We start from the raw sequence: 23,756 nt of genomic DNA on the forward strand, positions 1-23,756 counted from the left end.
ACGTTACCGTGACTACGAATTGAGAGAAAAAAGAGAGAGAGAGAGAGAGAAATATAATAAACAAAAATTCACTTCGGATTTAATCGCAAACATTCATTGATCAAAATTCAAAATACATTGAAGAAACGCCGGGGCAAAGAAGACGGAGGCAAATTGTTACTTCTTCTCAGAGGCGAAGCTTAGTAATTGGCGCTGGATGAACGTCTTGCCCCGCTCGATCTTGACTGATCGTTCTGTCAGGAGCGCGGAGTCTTTTCTTATCGGAAAAAAAGGATAGCTGACGGGCTGTTCTAGCGTGCGTCGAAGAAAGGCGGATAACACACGCGACCTACAAAATACCGGGAGATACGAGAGCCTTGCAATTTGTGACGAGAACGATACGATCATAGCAAGCGCAGCGCCTGTCTCTATCTGCGCTTATCATTTAAATTAACAAAGTCTATAATATGCGCCCGGAGCGAAACGTATGTCCGATCGTGAATCATCGCAGATTTCAATTGTGCTACATACGATTTTGCGCGAACGCGGCTTTTCGATTTGCATCATTGATAAGTGTGATATAGTGCGCCGCGGGTAATTTCAGATATGTAAATTACAGTATCGATATATTCCCGCGACAAGTTGACGGTGAAAAAGTTGTACATGGCTTGTCAGATAATATTTGCCGCATTACATATTTACATCCCGAGCAAGCGAGGTATATGATATACGCTATATATCGTATGTAATATATGGGGATCGCCGCTCAAATAAGATATCATTGCAAGATTCATTCGATTTACAACCGGGAAATAGACCGCTGGGAAATTCTGATGTATTGTATACGCGGATATATATTAATTTTAATTTTTAGTGGGAGGTGGTGGGTGTCATTTGTATTATTGCCGGAAAATTGCGAGCTTAATTCCACGGCGTAATAATATAATTCTTATGACACACGCAGCATGCCTATGCATTACTCTGTTATTACTACATAAATGGTAAGTAAGCGCATAAACTTCCATGTAATGATTTCCCGTTTAACACAATTAATTCCGTTTAACAATTCCGTTCTGATAATTTGCGCCGAAACATTAAATCTTTCTTAATTTTTAAATACAATGCAGATGCGATTTTTAAAATGCAAATTTTAGACAGCTTTTGAAAACAAACAGCTCATTTGCGTTACAGCGTTTAACATTGAATTTTATGGAAAATTCACTTCAACATAGCTTTGACAACTGAAAATTAATTTTCCAGCGATTACATATCGCAGCCATGTCCCGCGTCGCAGATTTGCAGACACGGATTTCGTGTAGAGCGCCGATCTATAATCGGAGCGTAACACGTCGCCGCATGTCATTATCGACGTAATGGCAGCGACGACGGTATATCTCCCGCGTGCACGTGCGTATTGTGCGTGTAGGGTCGCGATCAGGATCCGTCTAGGTTGCGAGATTACGCCCTGGCAAAGACGTATGTAAGGTGATCCTTCGTCAAGTGACTGCCGCATACAAGTGGGACACACGAATAGTTTCGAAACGAGACGAGAAAATTATATCAATCAATGAGAATACACGCTAAAAAGAGAATTCGATTCTATTAACCAAATATTTAATTCATATTATTTCACTCAATATATTTACTATTACCAAATTATCCAAATACCAATGTTATGTAAAATCAATGATCTTTATTTTATTCATTGAACTCTAAAAAGAAGAAGAAGCAGGGCTTGTGCCTTCTATCCAACCTTTCACTCTTTGTCCAACGTCGTTGTATAAGATCGTAAGTAGCATAAAACTTGCAATAATAGTTGACCTCTTTCTTTTATACAGCAATATGTTGTTCTAACTGATCCCCGCGTTTAAACGAGTTAAAAAGAGTATCCGGTAATATACAGTTTTTCCTGGAGACCATTCTGTTTGTGCAAACATCACTTGTAGTTTGTGAAACAAGGACTTCTTTCCTTCCCTCCGTGACCATTTCCATTTCTTCGGAACAGGAAGTTTCTGGGCATGATTGTGCCGTCGCATGCACTCCAGTCGTAATCGAGGGATTATTATCATTATTATTATATTATTGATGTATAACTAGTTTTCTTGGTTCGGAAAATTTCTGCAAAATTTTGCAAAAAAGTTATTTTTCATCCTTTCCCTGTCATATTTTTCCGGATTTTTTTCTTTTAAAATATAACTTTTATCGTTCTCTACAACAATGGTTTTAAAATTTCTGTCACATTAAGAGCTTTGAGAAGTAAAAAATTCACCAATAAAATTAGCTATCATTATTGTAGTCGTATTTTTTCGTATTTAAAAAAAAAATCTTGCTTTTTCCCTCGGTTTTATTTTTCTAGAAAATTAAGAACGCGCACGCTATATATGGCATATGGAAACAATTTAACAATCAACACACCGCTTACGTAATTCACACATTTAAATTTTCAATAAAAATAATTTTTCCTAATTTTTCTTCTTAATATATGCTTTTTTGCATTTCGTATTGAAATTTAGTTCAATTTACAGTGTTTCATCATAAATGTATACGCTGCACATAAATATTCATGCAAATAAATGAACTGAAACATCATGAATGTCATTCATTCTGGAACAGAAATGATATTCTCCATGATAAACGTGTAGAGTGTCTTTCTAGAGTCAGGAGTCGATTCCAACCAAAAGATGCACCTATCTCCGAGATGCAAATCTTCCTTCTAGGAAGGAAGAGGCCTCGTAATTGGGAGATGAACGTGTTACCCTTGCCTCGCGAAGATTGATGATCGCGTCCGACGAAGAACCGGGCGCCTGGTTCGTCCTTAAATGATGAAGACTCCTCTCTCGCTCCGGCGGGCCCATCCTTGGATCCACCGGAGAGAAGAGAGAAAATTATCTGCCCGATCTAACGGCAATTTCGCCACGGCGACGAAATTGCCTCGGCCAAGTCGTGACATTGCCCTCGTATCGTCCACCTCGGTGAAATTCACGGCGAGGGTATAATAGTTTCGTAGTGAGATATTTTTCTATTCCCCAAAAAAGAATAAGAAGCATCAATCCGTGCAACAGGTTCACGCTTGTTCCCAAGGACCGATTGCATGTCTCTCTTGTATGATTTTTATTATTATATGTAGAAGAAAGTTGTTAAATGCGTGCCAGATATCTAAACCACATCAATAGTTTATATTTTCATTCAATATAACAGTAATAAAGATATAAAATAAATGGAAGATAAGTAATATAGACAAACGTTCTGTATTATTTTAAATATCGAAAAGTATATTTGGCGCACAATTCAGTAAATGTTTAAAAGATATATGTGGTAAAATCACACACAAGTAAATATCAGCACGAAGATTCAGCTATGGTCGAATAAGGCATATTCTATATATTAGTTACATTATTGTTTTGTGCGTGCCAATTTAAAAAAATCAGAAATAATAAATCAAAAATCAAAAAACTTAAATCAACAATTTAGAAAAAAAATACAACTGATGTTAATTTTTGATTAATTTATGTAGCTGATAATAATGTAATTATGCAATGTTATACTAAAATTTTATATGTTCATAAAAGAAAATTTATTGCGGAAAATTTTATATTCATTGTATGTACATATATGCAATTACTATAAAGATTAAATCAAAATTTTTATAAAGTTCACCGAGTTTCCTAAATTATATTACAAATTTTGTTACAATAAATGATATCAATGTAAGACTGATAAGGAAACTATTATCTATTTATTTAAAAAGAAGAGTGCAATCATTCCTTAAGCTGTTACATCAAATAAATCCTATACAGCTTTCATTCAAGAGCTTTTATCATCATATTTTTTTGCAATCAAAATCCTGAAAATTTATAAAACACAGTCGTTTTCGACGAGAATTGTTTACACGATTAAATATAGTAACATTATATAAGTTTTTTTTTTAATTATTTCATATTTATTTCATTACACTACTCTTGTTTGTAAGAAACATTTACAAGTTTCCGTCAAATATAAATAATTTACTTTATAAGCTATCAACCCATTCTTCCCGGAGCCACATTTCAGTCTGTTATTGTAGGTTCGATTAATGCTTCACGACCCCGCAAAAATCGCGCGCACGTACGCCGATCGTAATGCAAGCCACGTAAAGAAGCTCAACCCTAAAAGTTTTACAATATCGACGGAAAGTGTTCGAGCGCGCCGCGGTTAAATGTGCTACGTCGTCCGAGATATTTTATTAAACTTCAGTTGTAAAGCGCAACGTATGACCCTAGTGACGTACAGCGGCACGAAGGGCGCATAAAAATCCGTAAGCAGACGTACGGTACGTCAGTACGTAGTCACGTTACCGTCATGGAATATTAAAATGTCGGCAAAATACATTCCGATCGGGCTTTCAAGCTGCCCGGAAAGATTTTGACGGTCCATTGAAACTTTCCCCCAAGTTTGCGCGCGCCTGGAGTCGTCTTATTACTAACGAGCTCCTCTATCGACAATCTCGGTGATTCTTAAGATTCTTGTAAATATACAAAATGTTCCGGAGGCACTCTTCCGCGACAACTTTCGGATACTTCGTCTAATTTGAAGACGACCTTTTTTTTCCTTCTTGCAACGCGAGAATTTTATCAGATGTTATTCTTCTTCGCAACGCTTGAAATTCCTACGTTAAATATTGGTAACTGAATTTGAAATTCTATCAAGTTCTCTAAAAGTTGCCGGACAAGTAAAACATAATTTTGCTTGTAATCCAAAAGCTTAACTCTTTGAAACTTCTTGATAGTCAATCACTTCAGCCTCAATATTTTTGTTACGGGAAAAACCGCAAATTAATCAGTAATTTAAGAAAAAAAAAAAGCAGAGAAATCTCTCCATTCCTCAATATTTACGGGGGGAAAAAATATTCCGTGCGTATATTAAAATAAACGAGAAGTGATAATTTAAGATTCGCTAATGACAGGTGGAACGAGCGTCGATTGACGAGAGACGCGATTGCTTCCGGGCCCCGGGAGTTTCAGAATAGCGAAATGGGGGGTTCCGGTCGATTAATCGAGTGTTTGTGGAATCGACCGTGAATACACGGACCGGTCAGGTAACACTACGTCGTGACTACGGACGATGAATAAAACAGTACGCGCGCGCGAGAAGTCGCAGTTCTCAACGAGCTCTCCGTACCGTATCTCGCCCTACCATTTCGCCCTATCATCCCCCCGTGCTGCCGTTTCGCCTATCATCGAGTGTGCCCGAACGAGAACCTCGATTCTCATACGGTGCTCCGTGCTATCGGCCGCGGACGGATCTCGCGGAAGGCGGAAATACGTGAACAAGAACACGTACGCGGAAAGCACCGCCCGCCGTCGTCCCGAGAATGCGCCATGGGAAACGGTCATAGAGGCGAAGTAAAACAAAAGGGAACCGAATCCTACCGGCGGGAGAGCGAGAGCGCGACCGCTACGCGCGCGCACACTGAATTCGTGATCGAACCGGGGCTTCCGGGAGAGAGCTCGTGGCTGGATTGCGCGCGCGTGTGTTTGTAGTTGTGCAGAGGCTGTGTAGGCCCACTCTAATTCTACCATTGCTGAACCAATGCTGAATAGTGCACCATTCAACATTCGTTTAACTCGTGAATTATGCGAAATGTGAAATAATAAGATACCTGAATCAAAGAAGGTTCGACGCTAAATAATTTGTTTTTTTTTTTTTCCTAAAAAATCCATCTGTTACAATTTTTAAATACTTAGGACCACCGCACAACCTCTTCCATAACGCGTTACGTTACGTTAAGTATTCCATATGAACCTAAGTTTGTATTAAAAACTTAAATCAACGCACAAAGAAATCCTTAACGTAAAAACTTAAAAACTTATGTTAAAAGTTTCTTCGTGCGTTGATTTAAGATTTAATTTTAAGTACAAACTTAGGTTTGCGGAGTAACGTAACGTAACGCGTTACGAAAAAGCTTGTGCGGTGGCTTTTAAGATTGGATGTATCATAATGTTTAAATTCCCGAATAGAAATCGGGAAAGTACAAAATAAGTCAGGAAAAGAATTTTTTTTACTTAACTGCGCTTAAAGTACTTTATTAGTTTGCAAGAAACGTTTTATTTCGAAGTTATATCGGATCAATTCCTTTTTTAAATAATCTCAAAATTATTTCTGTGATTAATAAAGGATGGAAGGGATAATACTAAAAAATAAATAGTTGTACTAAGAATTAACACTACTCGAATCTGCCGTTGAATTATATTTCTTTCATACCTACCGCAATAAGAAAGAATAGAGATCGAGGGAACTCTGTATATTGGAGCAGTGTTTTAAATTCTTTGGAATCCGCGTTTGCACTGGTAAAAAATTTCCTCCGATACCTTCCCGCAACGTCTAATTCACTCGAGAGAACCAACGGATTCGCAGTTCCGAGCACGTTCGCGTTTGTTGGTCGAAACAAGTTATGCCGTCTGCGATACAGCGGAGGTAGAACCGCCGTTGATATCTTCCGAAGTATTTGCGAAGGGATTTTTGATTTCCGACACAGGAAACGTGTTACTCGGAGCGAATAGGTGTTGTGGGTAATAATGAGATTGCTTCGAGTATCAGTCGCGAAAGTTCGCCTTGCCGAATCACTGCGAAAGAGATCTTGAGATGTATTGAATATATGATCAAAGTCCATTGATATCATACGTCAGAAGACTTCAATTCGCGTCAATGAGATATGTAATTATTCGCGTTGATCTGAGAAAAATCGAGTTTAAATTCACAATGAGTTATTAATGCTTTAATTCAATAGCTTTTCTCACTTTTTTATTTCTAATAATTCCGACAGGTCAATATACACTCGCGATATTCCTCATATCGTCAAGAGAAAAAACGCGATTTTTATTTCTAACAAAAAAAAAAAAAATAAATTTGTTGAAGTATCTGAAAATTTAGCTGAACTATTTAGATATGAAAATAAATTGTTTGACCATCAAAGTAATTATAAAGAACGTTCAAGCATGATAAGCAACGTTGTAAAAAGTTTTGACACTCTGGCAACTAGCTTGAGCGTTCTACATAATTATTTTGAGGATCTAACAAAATTATTCTCAGATTTGTGTCAACTAAATTTTTAGATGCTTTAGTAAAACTATTTTTTGTTCTTTCATAATTCTGCATAATTATATTATGATATTATATTATTTTACAGATAGAAATTGAGTTTCACAAATCATGATAACGTTTTCCACTTATGATTATGAAACAATTAGTGATTTTCGCACGATTTCTGCTTCTCTTTTTTATTTCGAATATTAAACAATTTAATAAATAATATTTCTGTTAATTTATTAAATGGATATGAAAATTGCAATCGCGTAATTCACGCAGAAATAACGCGGATGACAAAAGGTGAAAAATTGCACGTGTATTAATATCATTGATCGATTTCAAATGGGTATCTGAGTGAAATGATGGAGCGATTCGCGAGTTAAAGCCCCCCCTCCTCCAGTACTAATGTCATCTCATAGATACTGTACGGATTAAGTTCGGATTACAGGAACCTACAAAGCGATCCCTTTAATCGAGATCATAAAAGACAATGATTGCTCGATATAACGTTGCTAGTGTCTACATCTAACCGATCTACTATCTATAACTATGATAGTAAACGATATATTAATTTAATATCGGCATGTATAGGTAGCCCAGACGAGGTATTAAGGCCGAGATAATAACGATATTAATTGAAATCTTGATAAGAACAAAAACAGAATAATTATTTTAGTTACGAGTTTTTAATCAGCGTTTATAATAAGAGATAAATAATAATGTCATTCTTGTTATAACCAGATAAATGAAACGCTACATGACATTATTTAATTAATTTTAAAATATTTAACGCACGCGGGGCGGCACAAAATTCCATCGACATTTAATTGCAAAAGCATTCATTGGTTATAAATAACAAAATTTTTTTATATTAAATTTCATTTGACATTTAAAATTTATTGTAAGTTTTTTTACTTCGGTTTATAAAAAACAAAACATTTTGTTTTGTGAACAAACAGAACGGAAACTAAATATTTCATTTCTGTATCAGAGGTTGACACAACCGTTATACTTTTTTTTCAGTCATTAAGTCCAACAATATGCCTAGAAATTTCAGTTATTATTCGTCCGCTCATGTATACAATGGAGAACACGACTCGTATACTTTATTTGTTTCTTGCATTTATATTATCATTATAACAATTAAAAATGACGCTTTCGCATTAATAGATAATAATTAGACTTATCTTACAAAAAGAAAGATTTAAAAAATAGCAAATACACGCGCAGAGTAAAGTTATTATACAGAAAATTTTATTTTAATTTAACGAAACAAAACTCAAGTGATAGTACCTTTAATTCTCTCAAAAGTATATGAATCATTTATTTAGACTTTCATATGCCAATAATAAAGATAATATAGGTCATTGGAAATGCAAATGGATTAAATTCCACATGACCGTGTTTCCTCAATGTATATTATTCAGGTATCATGCAAGTTTATATCATCTTTGTTTCGTAACGCTAATCGAGCTGCATGCAGCTATTCGAACAGAGAGGGAGAAACGGGAGCGGAATAGTTGTTCTAAATATGACGATCGATCTGGTGCACCTTTCGCGATTAACATATCCGAAAGCCGCGGTAAAGGCACGCCAGCGTGCCCCAAATAGACACGTTAGGTCTTTACACGGTGTCGCCTGTATATGCACGGTGCTCTATCGCTACATCAAAGTTTCATCCGGGCGCGCTTGTATGGCCCTTGCGCGATAAATTAAGAGGCGCTAATTACGGTCCGTGCACAGACACTTCATCCAACTTAGTTCTCCCGCGCATAACCGATATATCCTAGAGATCTATAACGAGGATGTATCAGCCCGTGCGCCAAGACCGCACGAACGGTGCAAGTTTAAATTAGGAAAGCACGTGTGGCTTCCAAAGAGACGGAACTTATTTCACGTAAGAGACGCGCGCGCGCGCGCGGATGGATTTTCGAATGGAACAGCCCCCCCGGATAATCCTCTCGAAAATTCATCGCGGATCAGATATGAACGGGAATATCCTCACGGTCGGCGCGCTGCAAGACAGACGGTCACGAAAGCAGCTTACGAGAATGCCCGCTGCCGTGCATTAGCATTCTTAACGTGTCAAAATTGCATCCGCCAAGAGAGGATCGATTCTTCATCCCACTTCTTGCAAACTCATTAGTTTACACAGCAACACCGCGCGCTTCGCCGGACAAGGGAGGGAGGGAGGGAGGAAGGAGGGGGGAGGGGGTCAGAGAAGATCAATGGGTGGATCAAGTCTGGCACGTTGATCGAGCATCGCCGTTCCGCGGGTACGAGTATCTAAAAGCTCGCGCTACAGGACGACGCTGAAAAAGCGCCCGAAGGGAGTAAGATTAAAAGTGCTCGAGTAAATAACGCAAAAAAAGCCCCTTCCCTTTCCTCCCTTCCTCCCCCCCCATCCTCCTCCTTGGACTCGTAGATACGCGCGCAAAGTAGGTAAAGAGGAGAGCTCGGCGGTTTACTTTCGGCAGTTAAGAGAGGATACGGATGGCCCGGAGTTACAACTAGTCCGGGTTGTAATGCGGTGCATTAATTTGAGTGGGATATGCGGGCGCATCGAGTCGAGCGCGGCGGGGGACATTCCGAGCGATGCATTCCCACTTGACGAATTGATGCACCCGAACGCACGCGAGCTTCTCCTCACACGCGATAATATAACACACGCAGGTAGTACGAGCTGGAGATGGGCTAGGGGGATTCGACGCGCTCGCAGAGGGTAGGAGGGAGCGCGTGGTATAGTGGAAGATGGACCCGTGCGAAGAGGGCCGCGCGACAGAGACGAGGCTCGCCGAAGCCGCGGATTCGATCGCGTATCGCGCGCCACGCGGCATTAGGATGCAGTGATCGGGGGAGGGTGGTGGTGTGGTGGTGCGAGGAGGTCAGGCGAGAGGAGGTCCGCGAGAGTGGACGACGACGATGCATCACACCGGCGGCGGCGGCGTCGGTGGTGGTGGTGGTGGTGGTGGTGGTGGTGGTGGCGGCGTCGGCGGCGGCGGCGGTGGTGGTGGTGGCGTTGGCGCCGGTTACGCAGGTGGCCCGCAGGAGCGCGTTCATCAGGCTCCGCGACCGGTCCAGCCCGACGCGAAGTGTCCCTACGAGACCTACCAGGCGCAAATCCCGGACTGCTGCGCGGCCGCGGTAGCGGCGCAAGATCCGTATCCACGGCCGCCTAGCGGCTACGACACCAGGTGTTACGACGAGTGCCATCGCAGGACACCGTACCAGGAGGAGCCTTATTCTCAGGTATGGATTTTATGTGTTTCAGTAGAAGAAAGATGCGGCATAGAAATATCGAAATAAGTTACGTAACGAGGAAGCAATTTTCTTTTTTAAACATTAGAGAAATTCACTTGTTAAATGCAGATTGCACTCAGTGGTCGAAGCATTCTATTGTACAACGAGAGAAGTAGCGAAGAACTTTCTGCCGGTACATAGATTGATTTGTGTTACTGGCGCTCCACCACCACTGGCATTCTAATTCTCGATTGCTTAAAAAAATTCAACCGGTACAGTCTTTTCATTCGAAACTACATTACAATTATATTACTGTGGTTTTGTGTATTACCTATTGATACCCCATTAAATTACATGGGAATGAATGGGAAGTTTTAACAAAACAATTAGATAAAGTTTAACTTTCGGAAGCAACTTTAAAACACAGTACAAACGAATACGAAAATATTTAATTTAATACTGGAGTTCGATTTTATGTGTCGTCATAAACTAAAATTAATACGGTATAATTTAACTTAATGCGATTAATATCAGTTATTCGCATTGAACTTCAGTGACGCAGCGTGCCACTGCACAAATCGATTTCGACTAAATTTGATATCACCTCCAGGCGTGGATATTACACGATAATTATCCAATAGAATCGAACGAGTCCGCCATTTTATAATGTAACCTCTCGAGTCTGGTATTTATGATTATCGAATGGCGAAAATTGAATTTGCTGCTTCCAGGGAAATAGGAGCTTAGAGTGGAAAGGGCAGACTTTAAGATCGCCATGATTCAGCGAGCTGAAACGATCGCTGTCGATAATGCGAATCGCGAGAAATTTCATGCATAATAATGTGCTCTGCCCTGTCTAATATTAAACATGAACGAAAAATTTTTATAAGAAGCAATTATAGCGTATCGTAGTAAATAACAATAAAAATAATAAGTAATAAAAATTGCCATCGCAGTTTTCCGAGAAAAATATTAAATATGATTACTACGAAAAATTAACACAAAAGATTCGAATATATTGTATCTTCAATCTATTCAAATAGTTTAATGCAAAAAATAACATCTATTTAAATATTTCAGGTCAGGACAAAATTTTGTTTAATTTAAACGATAATCAGTCTGTAATGCCGATTTGTTATATCTGAAGTTCGAACAGTTTGAACGGTAAAGAAGATTGAAAATGCATTATGAATTGGAAAAAGCAAAGTTTTTTAACATCCCTTTTTAAAAATTATACCAAAATAATAAAAATGTTAAATAAAAAATCATAAAGAAAAAATTGGATATAGATTTAGTTTAATATTTCATAATAATAAATCTCATAATAATGTAGCGCAATGAATTTATAAAAAATATTAAAAACATATTCGTTTACAACAATTTTTAGAAGACTCTCGACATAATATGTGCGTAAATACACGACAAACGCAAAACACTGAGCTTTCATATAAATTATAAATTTGAGGTTTGTCCAAACTTTTAAAACTTAAAAAAAAAATACAGTTATTAATTTTCCAACTTTAAATAAATTTTGTGTATTTCATTACAATATGTTTCTTTGAAAACACATTTTTGTATAAAAATGTTATTTTGTATTTTTATTTATATTTTTCTATTATTATATCATTTATAAAATACTTTTATCTCATAGTATGCGTGTGTATTATTTTTATTATTTTATTATTTTGTTTCTCACAGAGAAATAACTTCATTACTTTATTTAAATATCGTTCAAGAAAAACGTATATACTAAGCTCAAAAGAATACGCTTCTGAATCTTCCAGTCACAATTTCTGAATACTCTATATATTCTGTCGTAACGCGGAAGACAAACAACTGCAATTAGAACTTTCCAAGCGAAGCACGTAAAACAGAAAAAGAATGCGCCCTCGAAATACTCTGAAATCGAAGTTTAATACAACGTCGCCGCTAAAAGCGTCGCTTATCGCGACGAGCTTATTCTTTTTTTTTTCTCACCAAGTCGACGGCGTTTATTAATACGATGCTCGTAAAACAGGAGGCGAGCCTCGATATTTATCTCCAGGCAGTCTTGTCAGAGTAAGGGGAGGAGGGGAGAGAGGTAGATTTCTAATAGCCGCGCAGTCACGAGTTTCGTCTCTCTGCTCGCGCAAATTTGACGAAGAGCCCGCTTTAACTTCGCCGTGGGAATCTTCGAAGAGCTATTACGGGTTTTCGCTATCCGAAAATTGATTCGGCTCGACGCACCTCGGCTCCCCAAGTTTCGCCATACGAGCATTAGTACAGACTATCGATTCGATGTGTAGAAAAGGACGAAGAGAGACGGGTAAATTGAGGATAAAATTGACGTTATTTGATTAAACTAATTATGCGAAATAGAGTATAAACAATACTAATATTTTGCTTTCTGCATTTCTTCACAAGAAAACACAATAAAGTATCCGATTTTAATAATAAACTTCAAATTAAAGTATAGAAATATTAAATATCTTATATATAAGTACCGGGTCTGCATTTCTGTATGTTCGCGAACTACTCCGTCATTTGTATTCCGAACTTAATGCAGCTGGTTTCAAAATTTAGCAATTTTTCTGGGCCTAAAAACTAAAGGCCTGGAATTTCTGTATAAGTGTGTTACAAAAATAAAGGGCTGATTTTCATAATAACATTTAAGTTGCGCGCGCGCGCGCGCGTGTGTGTGTCCGTAAAACAAGAGCTTTTGAACTCGCGCGGAGCGCGGGCAAAAAAGCTAGTTATAATATATTAAACTATTAAAGACAAAAATAAGAGACACGTATTTTTTTGTGTACATTAAAAGATTAAAATAACTTTTTAAACAAGTTGGTTCTTTTCTCTCAAAGCGAATAATATTATAAGATAGAAAAAAATGTTTTTAATAAAAATTGAATATCTTTAAGAATTATTTTTATCATTATTATAAAATACTCTTAAAATTATTCAATTTTTATTTAAAATATTTCTTCTATCTTGTATGATCTTTTCATCGATGTTTTATTTCAAAAGAAAATAATCGAATTTTTATTCAAGAGTGTTTTATGCCTTAGAGAGAACACACGTATTTAAAAAATGCGTATTTCTTACCTTTAACATATCTAAAGTTTATTAAAATCGGAGGAAGAGGCACTTGATTGTGTTCCCTTGTGAGTATTTTTATCATCGGTGATTTATGTACCTTCGATGATAATCGAACGTCAAAATAGCTGAAGGACAAGATCAGAATGCGATCGAAGCGTTAAATAAAGATGCGCCGAGTCTCGCGTCAATTTTCATTGATTAAATTTAATTGTTCAGCAGGTCTTTGCCTCTCGTGCACCACAGACAACATCAATATCAATATTTATAAAAGAGAAAAATATCGAATATGTAGAAAATGCCAATACTTGCGGTATTTGATACCAAAAAGTAAAAGTATCAATAACCTATTAAATTTCAACATTGCTAGCCGCGAGCCACGTTGCCTGCGGACGCAATTTCGCAAATGCATAACACGTAGGTATATAAAGCGATCACGTGCCGATCATCTGTCCACCCCTTGATATTTTCTGCGAGACGATGTATCGCCGCAGATGGCTTCCCAAACGTGCACCCTTTCTACTTAATCACGCTGCATTGTTTTTCTCTCAGCTAAATAGAATTTATTAAATATTACAGAAAATTAATAGAAAGAGCAATAAGAGTCTTCGTATTATATAAAGTAATGAAAAAAATATTAATATATTGAAACAAAACAAGATAACAAAAGAAATTCTGAAACATTAAAGAAAAAACCAATTCAATTAATTTTTCAAAATGAAAAAAAGAGGATTTTTCGTGAAATCAATTTTATATTGTTTATTACTACACTACACTACACTACACTACACTACACACACACACACACACACACACACACACACACACACACACACACACACACACACACACACACACACACACACACACACACATATATATATATATATAGATAAAAACTTTTCACAATTAATTTTTGTCTGAGTAAAAAATTGCGTGCGCAATGTGCTGCAGATTATTGCGTTAAGTTTGTGCCATGAGGTATGATTGTGGGGCTTGAGCGAGTTTACAAGGCTTCGGAAGGAAGTGGCAAATCTTCAAACTATCGATCGTATCGAACGTGTCGTTCAGAGCGCTCGTGAAATCGTGCAGCAAGGTGCCAACTATACTCTTGCAGTCTCTACTCTTTGGAATCGTATAGCGACGACGGCGAAACGTTACTGGGCGAACTTCAGGATCCTGCGCGAGTATATAGTTTCAGCCTCAAAGGCCGTACATACGTTCCGGTTATTTTAGGCGATATCGATACTTTACTGTTATGGGGAGCCGTATCGGTGCCGGGTGTAAAGATAGCGGCGATAGAAAGCCGCGCGATTTGCGCTGGCGGTCGTCGTGCCGCCGACCATATCGAACGACGATGCGGCAACATACCGCGGAATATGGTGGCTCATAAGCCATCGAGTACTCGTACATACTCGTATAACCGCGCGCAATCGTAGCTACTGCGAATGCACCGAAAGAATGAACAGAAGATAAACATGACGAATAAAGTTCCTGTTTTTTCGCACTTTTTCCTTTTTTAAACATCCGCGAAACATGCACGTAATCCTTGACAGGTGTTTGCATCAAAAACACCTGAAATGAGTGCATTTGCATTGTAAAAGCAAAATAACGCCAAAAATATATAGTACAAACAAACTTCATTTGAAATGAGAAACTTATTAGTTTCGTCTATATAATTATTCAACGATGTAATTATTATTAAAAAAATTCTTTCACAATATTATTTCAACTATAAAAATTTAAAAAAAGACTACAAATTGATGTCATGTAAAATCGGGTCCATGTTAAGCAATTACAAATAAAACGTTGATTTTTAAACGTAATGCATCTGAATAAATCACTGACCCAATTATGATCGTTTATACAACAACTCGAAATCATTATTTCGATATCAAAAGTAAATTTTCAACTCTAATTAATCTCCGGAATATGATATTAAAGTGGTTTTTCAGCATAAATTATCATATTATTCTTGTATATGTGTCGTATAATGGATTTTTGCACAAAACACGTTTTCTGTTATAAATTGTTATTGGAAATCGATGCTATTTGTAATATACAATGCAAGACTTTTTTTTTTCTTGCTGCACAAATAAAGAAACTAGGTGAATCGAAGCAGATAATTCCGCATGTTATGACGACAAAATTTTATCCGCAGATGCAACTAGTACGTTATACACTTCCTCATGCAATTCCCACGCCAACGCATTCCGCCTTTGTGCTGCATGAAGACGATTTTTGAATTCTAAATGTTCGTCGTACGTCTTGAATATTAAATTTCTTCATATCTCCAAAAGATTCTTGGCATGTTTGATTGGCGAACAAATATTTTGTTTGCAAAGACGGATTAATCAACCGAATGCTTTCGACAAATATATACACACTCGTATATAAAAATGTAATACTTCAATTAGAAAATCTATTTTGATTTGCATTTATTTTATTACTCTATTACTCTATCATATATTAATGTTAAAAAGGGAGTGTTAATATTAAAAAAATTATTTCTTCGATTTCTATTTAATATTACAACTGCAAAATTTCATTCTTTATTTTTTATCAATGTTTATTATCCACGTAATACTGATACAGTTCATGGTAATATAAATAATTTGTTCTCCATCACAATTTTAAACTCAATTTGCAGAACTTTTTCAAGAAAATTGATATTATTTTCGAATCATTTTTCGTCAATATTTTTTATACAGAAAAGCCAATTAAGGTTTCTATCAAATACATAGGAGATACATGCTATTTGTTTTAACTGATGTATACAACAATATCGCAACCAACAAGTATGGAATCACATTTGACATTCTCATTGTTCATCGTTAAATCATATTTGTATGATTTCGAACGTGACACGAAAGGTTTGCGAGTCATAGCTACACGTACGGAAAACAATATTATTTGTCTGTTAAAAAAATAGCGCGGTCAAAATTTACCACTAAAGTTAATTTATTCGGATTCAAAATTAAATTTTTGAAATATAAAATTACTATTGCTTTCTGGAAAATTAAACGTATGAAAGAGAAACAAAATGAACATTTTCAAACATAATAAGTCGAATATTTCCATGAAAAATATGGAAGATGCGGAAAAACATTTCAGAAAAAAATCATATGATTTGAAGGAAAATAAATAACGATAAAATTATTAATTTTAATTTTAATTATATAATATAAATTATAACATAATTTATAAAGTAATAAATTTCGGAATCAATTTTTCGAGATCGTATAAAGATCATTTTTTTACTTCAAATTATACAACTTTTATCTGAAACGCATCTTCTCGCATATTCCTCTATTTTTCAAAATATTCGAAGTTTTTATCCTGTATATCTTGTTAAAAAATATCTAAAATGTAAATATATGGTTGATTTACTATTTTGCGTTGACGTTCAACCGCGAATAATTAAAAAATATACGCTTCTGGGAGGAAAACTTGTTATTAGAGATTTGATGAAAAAGAATTGCAGTACTATCGGTTGCACCGACTGCGAGCTGCCAACCGCTAATTCTCGCGCGATCTGGAAGCGAGGATACTAAGTGATTTGTTGCAGGATAATCCTCCTTTTTCTTTCAGGATGTATCCTCGACATTCCACCGGTCCCAGTCTAGACTGGGCTACGAGGAACGTCCTCAGTCCCGGGTGGGATACGCCTCGGATTCCAGGTGCGCCAGCGGGCTCGGGTACGACGACACCGGTGGGGGTTACCTGGATCAGAGTGACCCGAGAATGTATTGCACCGGCGGCTATTGCATGGGAGATATGGCGACGAGCAGAGGCGTACACGGCGAGGAGGTCGAGCTCGACATGCGGAGGCACATTCAGGCATGCGCCTGCACATGCAACCACATGGGCTACGGGAATTACATGGACTATCAGGTGAGATAGGCATATAAGCTCGGCGTAACATAATTATCCTTTAATTCCATGAGAAAAAAATGAGATCGCTCCGCGCACTCCGGTCGGAGGTACTCCCAAAAGTATACTTGCACTGAAGAATCATGTGAATGCCCGTTACCCGTACATAAATCGTGGCCATCACGTGAGCAGCTAGCTGACATGCAGAAGAGCACAGTTAGACGTTCACAGAAAAAATTGGTTTTGCTCAAGTATCTAAAAATTTAACTAGATACATATTTTAAATTAATTGCATCGGATTATTATTAAAATAATTATAGTAGGACGTTCAAGTGTGACAATGTTGTGAGAAATTTGAACATGCTAGCAATTGAGCGTCCAATATAATATTATTTAAATATACAATTCAACAACGTAATTATTTTCAAATTCGTATCTAGCTAAATTTTTAGAAACCCCTCGGTAAAACCGTTTCTTTCATATCCAATAATATTCAATTGTTCTCAATGGATTGGTTTCCAACCAATGATGATATTTTTGTGGGAGAAGAGGGAAAGCATTTCAAGCAATGACAATCATGATGAAAACCCTGGACGTTCTTATGAATCTAGCTAGTAATATTGCGCAAGTTATGCGAAGTGTGTATATATACCTATGCACATTTGTAGTCGCGATGCGATATTGCGTCCTGTCGAGGATGTCTCGCGAAAGAGATCCTACCCGGAAATGTTTCATGATGAGTGTGTATGTATGTGTGTGTATGTGTGTGTGTGTATGAGAGAGAGAGCGAGCCAGCCTTCATAAATATAGAGGAAAATAGTACATCTAAAACGCGAAGTATAATAATGAGATCCTGGATTTTTCCGTCATGAATGACACAATATCGTAACAGCGGCCAGCATTACTCGCGAAAAACCGAATGCATTCCGTTTCATCTCGAATTTCGAAATTGCATATCTTCAAAAGCTTTAAAGCTTGAAGACAGATGTATCATGTGTAAAAGAAGCTTTTTCTTTCTTTACAAGCCCAACGATCTGATGTAAAATAACACTTTGTACAAGCTATTTTCTACCGTATAAAGAAGCGAATATATAATTGTCCCGTGTTCCTTTGTCCGCGAAACATTCTAATTCCACGTCACCGTGATCAGCCACGTAATTTACTTTAATGTATCAAAAATGGCATATCAAGATGTAAAAATATATCCTTTAAATTAATTCTTGGTAAATGTTTGTGAACCTTAAAATTTCACAAAAACACGCTATTTTTGTATATTTTCATATACATTTTAATATATTTTTAATTTGTGATAAATTCTCAAATAGATTACGGATTCATTTTTATTTCTCTTTATCCTTCGATGCGATATACGATACTCATAAATTTTAGAAATTGATGTAAAAATTGTGCGAATAATTCGTTTTATGCAAATCATTGCACTTTAAAAGCGATTATTATTATTATTATTATTACTACAAAAGTTTTCATACGACTTTATATCTGTGGCAAAAATAGAGTATCAGAAAATTCTTCCGATACGTTCTCGGCAGCCAGATTCTCGTCAAATTTATTTACTGCTCGAAGCATTGCCTCGGGATTCAATCGCTTTCAACATTCGCTCCGGCTCATTTCGTCGCGCTAAATACGTAATGTAAACACATCCACCTCGTCGAATTATTACAATTCGCGCGAGCCATCGGCTCATCCGTCCCTAGAAGCTCTCGGTGCAGCTCCGCGGCCGGACTTGCTATCAGAGGTAATTCATCGTAGTTTGAAAAATTCACAAGCAGCTTCCTGCCTTGAGACCTCGTCCCTGTCTGCTTCTCCCTCTGGCGTTTCATCTTTTACGTGCGACCGAACTGTCTGTGAAATCCGCCCGCGGAGAGCCGGAGACTAGCGCGAACACTAAGAAAAGAGGGTGGGGGAGGGGAAGGGGGGAGAAAAGAAAAAGACACGATAGAGAGACAGAGCCGGAAAGAAAAACGCAACGTTCGTAGTTTCAACCCGGGTTTCCCGGGTCGAGAGGAGCCGACCGCATTGCGCTTAAGCCTTTACGATTATGCGATAATATACGAGCCTCTACGAGGCGCCCATAAAGAATTCTTTCTCCGCAGACGAACGTGCGCTACATATGTTGCCGCGAGCGAGGAGCTTCTCCCCGCCGGATTGTTTCCCCCGCGGGAACGCTAACGTACATTTGTACGGTGACAAATCTTTCGAAATCCGAAAGGTATCGCGGATCCGGCGCGGCGCGGCGAGCTCCATCTGATATTTCGTTAAAAGCATCGAACCGGAGGAGGTTTCGATTTCGCGATTACCAAGTGTCACGGAGTGGTAAACGAAAGAAAATCGATTACGCCTGAATTTACATGATTACTCTCCACAGTTTCCACCGTGATCAATCACCATTCTTTGTCATATAAAATACGTCCGTCGCGATGAGAAAGAAAATTTTCATTTGCCAGTCTCTATGCCATTTTATTACTATAACACTTAGTGAATCACTTTTCATTATTTTAATATACGTCGCTGTTTAATTAAGGTAATTATAACATACGCATATATATATATATATATCTGTACTAGAGATAAACGAAATTGAAAAGTTTTTTTTATCGAAAAATGAAATTTTGTTTCTTGATATTCTTTGTAGTTCGATATTATTTAATATTTTTGTATTTCAGTTTCAAATCAAAGCGGAAATATTTTTGTGTTGTTGCGGTAATTAATGAATTAATAACGCCATTTCGTTAATAAATAAATAACAAGTAAAAAGGTGTCTATTATTGAATTTTTTAATTAAAAATCCCTGCTTTTTTTCCATCTCTTCTAATCTATGCACCATTTGCTAATCTGTACCACACAAATTTCAAGATTTTTATTCTATGCTTTTAACAATCTATTTATTTATCTATTTATCATCATTACTGGAACATCGTGTTCCAAAAAAATCACGGATTCTCGCTCGGAAAAATACGCGCGCGGATACGCGAAACTTGCACACAGCGCGGCCTCGTTCGACCGGAACGCCTCGCGCGGAAAAAGGAACGAGAGAAAAGGAAAAGCGGGAGAGAGGAGAAAAATTCATTTTGAAATGGGCACTGCCTAACGGGGCCGCGCGTCGAACTTTAGAGCTGGTTTCGGACGATCCTGGCCGGTTGCCAGGTGATCGCGAAGAGACCGGAAGCGGCGAGGATGAATAAAAAAACCGTACGTGCGCGCGCGCGCGAGCGTATCTATCATCGCGATACCTGTCAAGGTGCGGCAATGTGCGGGCGTATGAATGGAAAGAGCGACCGCGTTACGAGCGCGCGTGCAGAGGCGGCGAAGCTACACGGGACTCTTCGAAAATCATTTCGAGCGGACAGGTGAGAGGGGGGGGGGGGGGGAGAATTCATTCTCGGCGCGCGAGGACGCACGCAGCAGCCAGCAGCAACGCCGACGAGTCGTTACCACTGCAGTGCGGCGAACAAACTTCGTCGAGTGCATAGATTGCACACACCGTGCGGGCTTCCACGTTAGCCGCGACGTGCACGGCACAAACATAGTTACCGCGTATAGCAAGAATACGCGAAGTATAACAGTTTCATAAACCCGTACTCCCTCCACCGCTCGCTCTCTCCCGCGTTCTTTCGTATAGAAGAACCGCGTAAAAGTAAAAACCGCGTATTCTCGCGAATTAATAATTCCGCTTAATGTATCATTGAGTTGCATGGATTAGTGATTTGTTTCTCTCGAAATCAGCTTCGCACACACAATTCAGTTGCAATTGCAATTTTGTTGATACTGTATAATAATATTATAATAATAAAATAAATAAATATTTGTAAATAAAACAATAAACTTTACTCATATTCTTTCATTGCTATTTAATTGATTTTTTTCATGTAACTTTTAATTTTGAATAAAAACATACTGAAAAAAAGATTGGATAGAACGAACCAACCCTCTGAGTTGAGTAAATTTGGTTACGTCAACTACAATCGAATCAAATTAGATGAAAATTTGTCTAACAATCCAATGTAAGACCTCGAAATGAAAAATTTAGTCTAGGTAAAAGATTAAACAACTAAAATGTAAGTTACATTTTAGATGTTCTTTCAACTACGGTAAAGGTTGATTTAACTGCACAATATAATTTTACCTTTGGAGTAGAAGTAACCTATTAATTCAACTCAGTCTCTAATATAACTGTATTTTCATTTAACACAAATAAGATGTTACAAAAACATTAAAAAAATTAAAGCAGCTAGTTCGCTATACAACTCTAGAATTGCGTTCGTGTAACTCAATTCTAGTTGCTAAAACAAATCCTTTTTTATGGTGCATATAATTAATATTTTTATAATTAAAATTTTTATAGTGCACATAACTAAAATTTAAATTAGCAGTAAAAAAATGGCTTTAAATTATAAAAGGTAATTACGATTCTATTGCGCAGAAAGAACTAAATTTTCAATAAAAACGGTAAATTTTAATATAATGGTTTTGCGTGAACATTAAACTGATTCAAACGCAGGCGAAGCTACCGGAAAAAAATTGCATATGTATATGCGGCTACGTTACTGAACATACTTTCTCTCTCTCTCTCTCTCTCTCTCTCTCTCTCTCTCTCTCTCTCTCTCTCTCTCTCGCTCTCCTTCTGTTTCGTTACACGAATGTGGTAACAGTCAGATATATGGCCTAGTAGCGGAGCTCGACGTTCCGAGTGTGTTTGGGAATTAGGTAAAGGGATTCCATGGATTATATTCGGGAACTTCGAGCTCCTGGAGGATTTCGGATCAAGGATCCTCGGAGTTTCTCGGGACCACAAGTCAGGATAATAATGTCAAGGAAGGAGCCGACGGCTCCCCGTTGAGACAGATTCGCGATAACCGCATGAAAAAATCAGGAGAGGAATCGAGAACGGGCCCGGCTCTCTCGACGCGACCCCCTCAGATTTTACAATATGCATCGCGACCGCATGTACCGATATAATTACATGCGACGCAATTATGTGGCGGACCCATTGTGACGACTTGGGAATGCATCAATTATTGCCGACCACCGAACAAATATCGTCTAACCGCTCGATATTAACTATCATCGTTTTAGAGCGTGGCATTGCTCGCGAATAAATTATTAAATCGCTGCGTCGTATCATTAATTATCAATTGTCGATAGAATGACCGAGCGATTGTATGCGGTATAAGACATACATCTCGACTCCGTTCGGATAATTATTCGTTTCGTTTGATGGAGAGTACAATGAAAATAGGACAATAAACGTCCTAGAATGTCAATGATCATACGACGTGCAGTGTGCGTATCGTATCAGTAAATTTTATTTGAAAAATTGCGACATTAGTAAAGTAAAAACGAAAAATTGATCAATTTAAGGGATTTTGGCTGATTGTGAGCTTAGATTTGTGTTTCCATTAGCGAAATAATTAGTTTCTCAGGAAGTTAGAAATGTCAGAGATTCCGATGTAGGACATACCGAAACTCTGGATAATAAATGCAAATTGCGAGTCTTCGAAGTACTCAGCCAAGGACACGCCGTCGTAAGTATGGCACTTTCATTAGCATATCTAGCGACTGAATCAGTCTGTTTCGCCCTCGATAGCAACACAGGTCCAATAAATTAGCAACATAATTATATTAATTTAACGTAATAACCAAAACAGGAAAACGTAATGTTCCTCGTAATGAGAGAAAATTATTTCGCACAACAAAATAATTTTCAGCGTTAACTCGATAATGACCAAAAAAGGGAAAAATACAATCATCCTGATTCGTATCTATTCGTTTAAATTTCGCTGCAAGAATTTTATTATGCATAAGGAAATTCCAATTTCCGCCGATGCGATACTCTAAAGTATATAGCGTATACATCAGAACCATCGTTCCTTTCATTTACGGAAGATATTTATCTAGATTCGTCAAAGCTACGACGGTACAGAGATTTCTCGTTTCCAGTCATTTTCTTTCTCTCTTTTTTTTTAAGTCGAACGTTTGCCTCGAATGAAAAAGTTGCTTTTAAATAAATTAATCGTTGAATCTATATTGCGTGTAAAAAGAGGAGGGATGATAGTCTTGGAATATCTTGTGCACGTTTGTCAAAGTATTGCATAACGGTATAATGTCACCACCGTTCACCGCTCCGTGTCTCCTCGGAAGAAAAAGTTGTCGTGCTGTTCCTGCATTGTTAACTCTTGGGTCAACTTCGATCAAACACGCGGAAGTACGGAAAAATCCGATATCCGTTGCGACGTTCAAACGTGGTAATCAGAAAGTGTTACCTCAATGAACGTGTGCTCTAAATTTAGAAAAGAACGCGGCATTACACGCCTCTTCGCCGTCGAGGAGCGACCTACGATATTAGATCGCGCCTTAATTAGAAAAGAAAAATGGTGCGAACTATAAATGCGCGCGGAGATACTCGTGTATTCACTTTCCAGGGCAGAAAAGCCTTCTGTTATTATTCCGCGAGATATTCAATTAGCGGGAATACGCAACGTTGTATGGGCCAACGCAGACGGACTGTG

General features: G+C 37.7%; 1 protein-coding gene and 1 long non-coding RNA gene across 5 annotated transcripts in view; one reads left to right on the top strand and one right to left on the bottom strand.

Annotated features, from left to right (window-relative positions):
* The window catches only part of LOC118645961, a 200,964-nt gene that overhangs the window by 60,751 nt on the left and 116,457 nt on the right, over window positions 1–23,756 (bottom strand). The gene's annotated exons all lie outside the window — the stretch shown is intronic.
* The window catches only part of LOC105834237 (dipeptidase 1), a 135,987-nt gene that overhangs the window by 20,128 nt on the left and 92,103 nt on the right, over window positions 1–23,756 (top strand). For all 3 annotated transcript variants that reach the window (XR_004963594.1, XM_028190925.2, XM_036288046.1), the window contains exons 2-3: window positions 9,718–10,293; window positions 16,948–17,250. Coding sequence is in view for 2 of the 3 variants with exons in the window: in XM_028190925.2 (XP_028046726.2) it covers window positions 9,967–10,293; window positions 16,948–17,250 (630 nt within the window). In the remaining variant the exon portion in view is untranslated. The remainder of the gene's footprint in view (window positions 1–9,717; window positions 10,294–16,947; window positions 17,251–23,756) is intronic.

This window comes from Monomorium pharaonis, chromosome 6 (genome assembly GCF_013373865.1).
Source record: "Monomorium pharaonis isolate MP-MQ-018 chromosome 6, ASM1337386v2, whole genome shotgun sequence".
NCBI classification, from domain to species: Eukaryota; Metazoa; Arthropoda; class Insecta; order Hymenoptera; family Formicidae; genus Monomorium; species Monomorium pharaonis.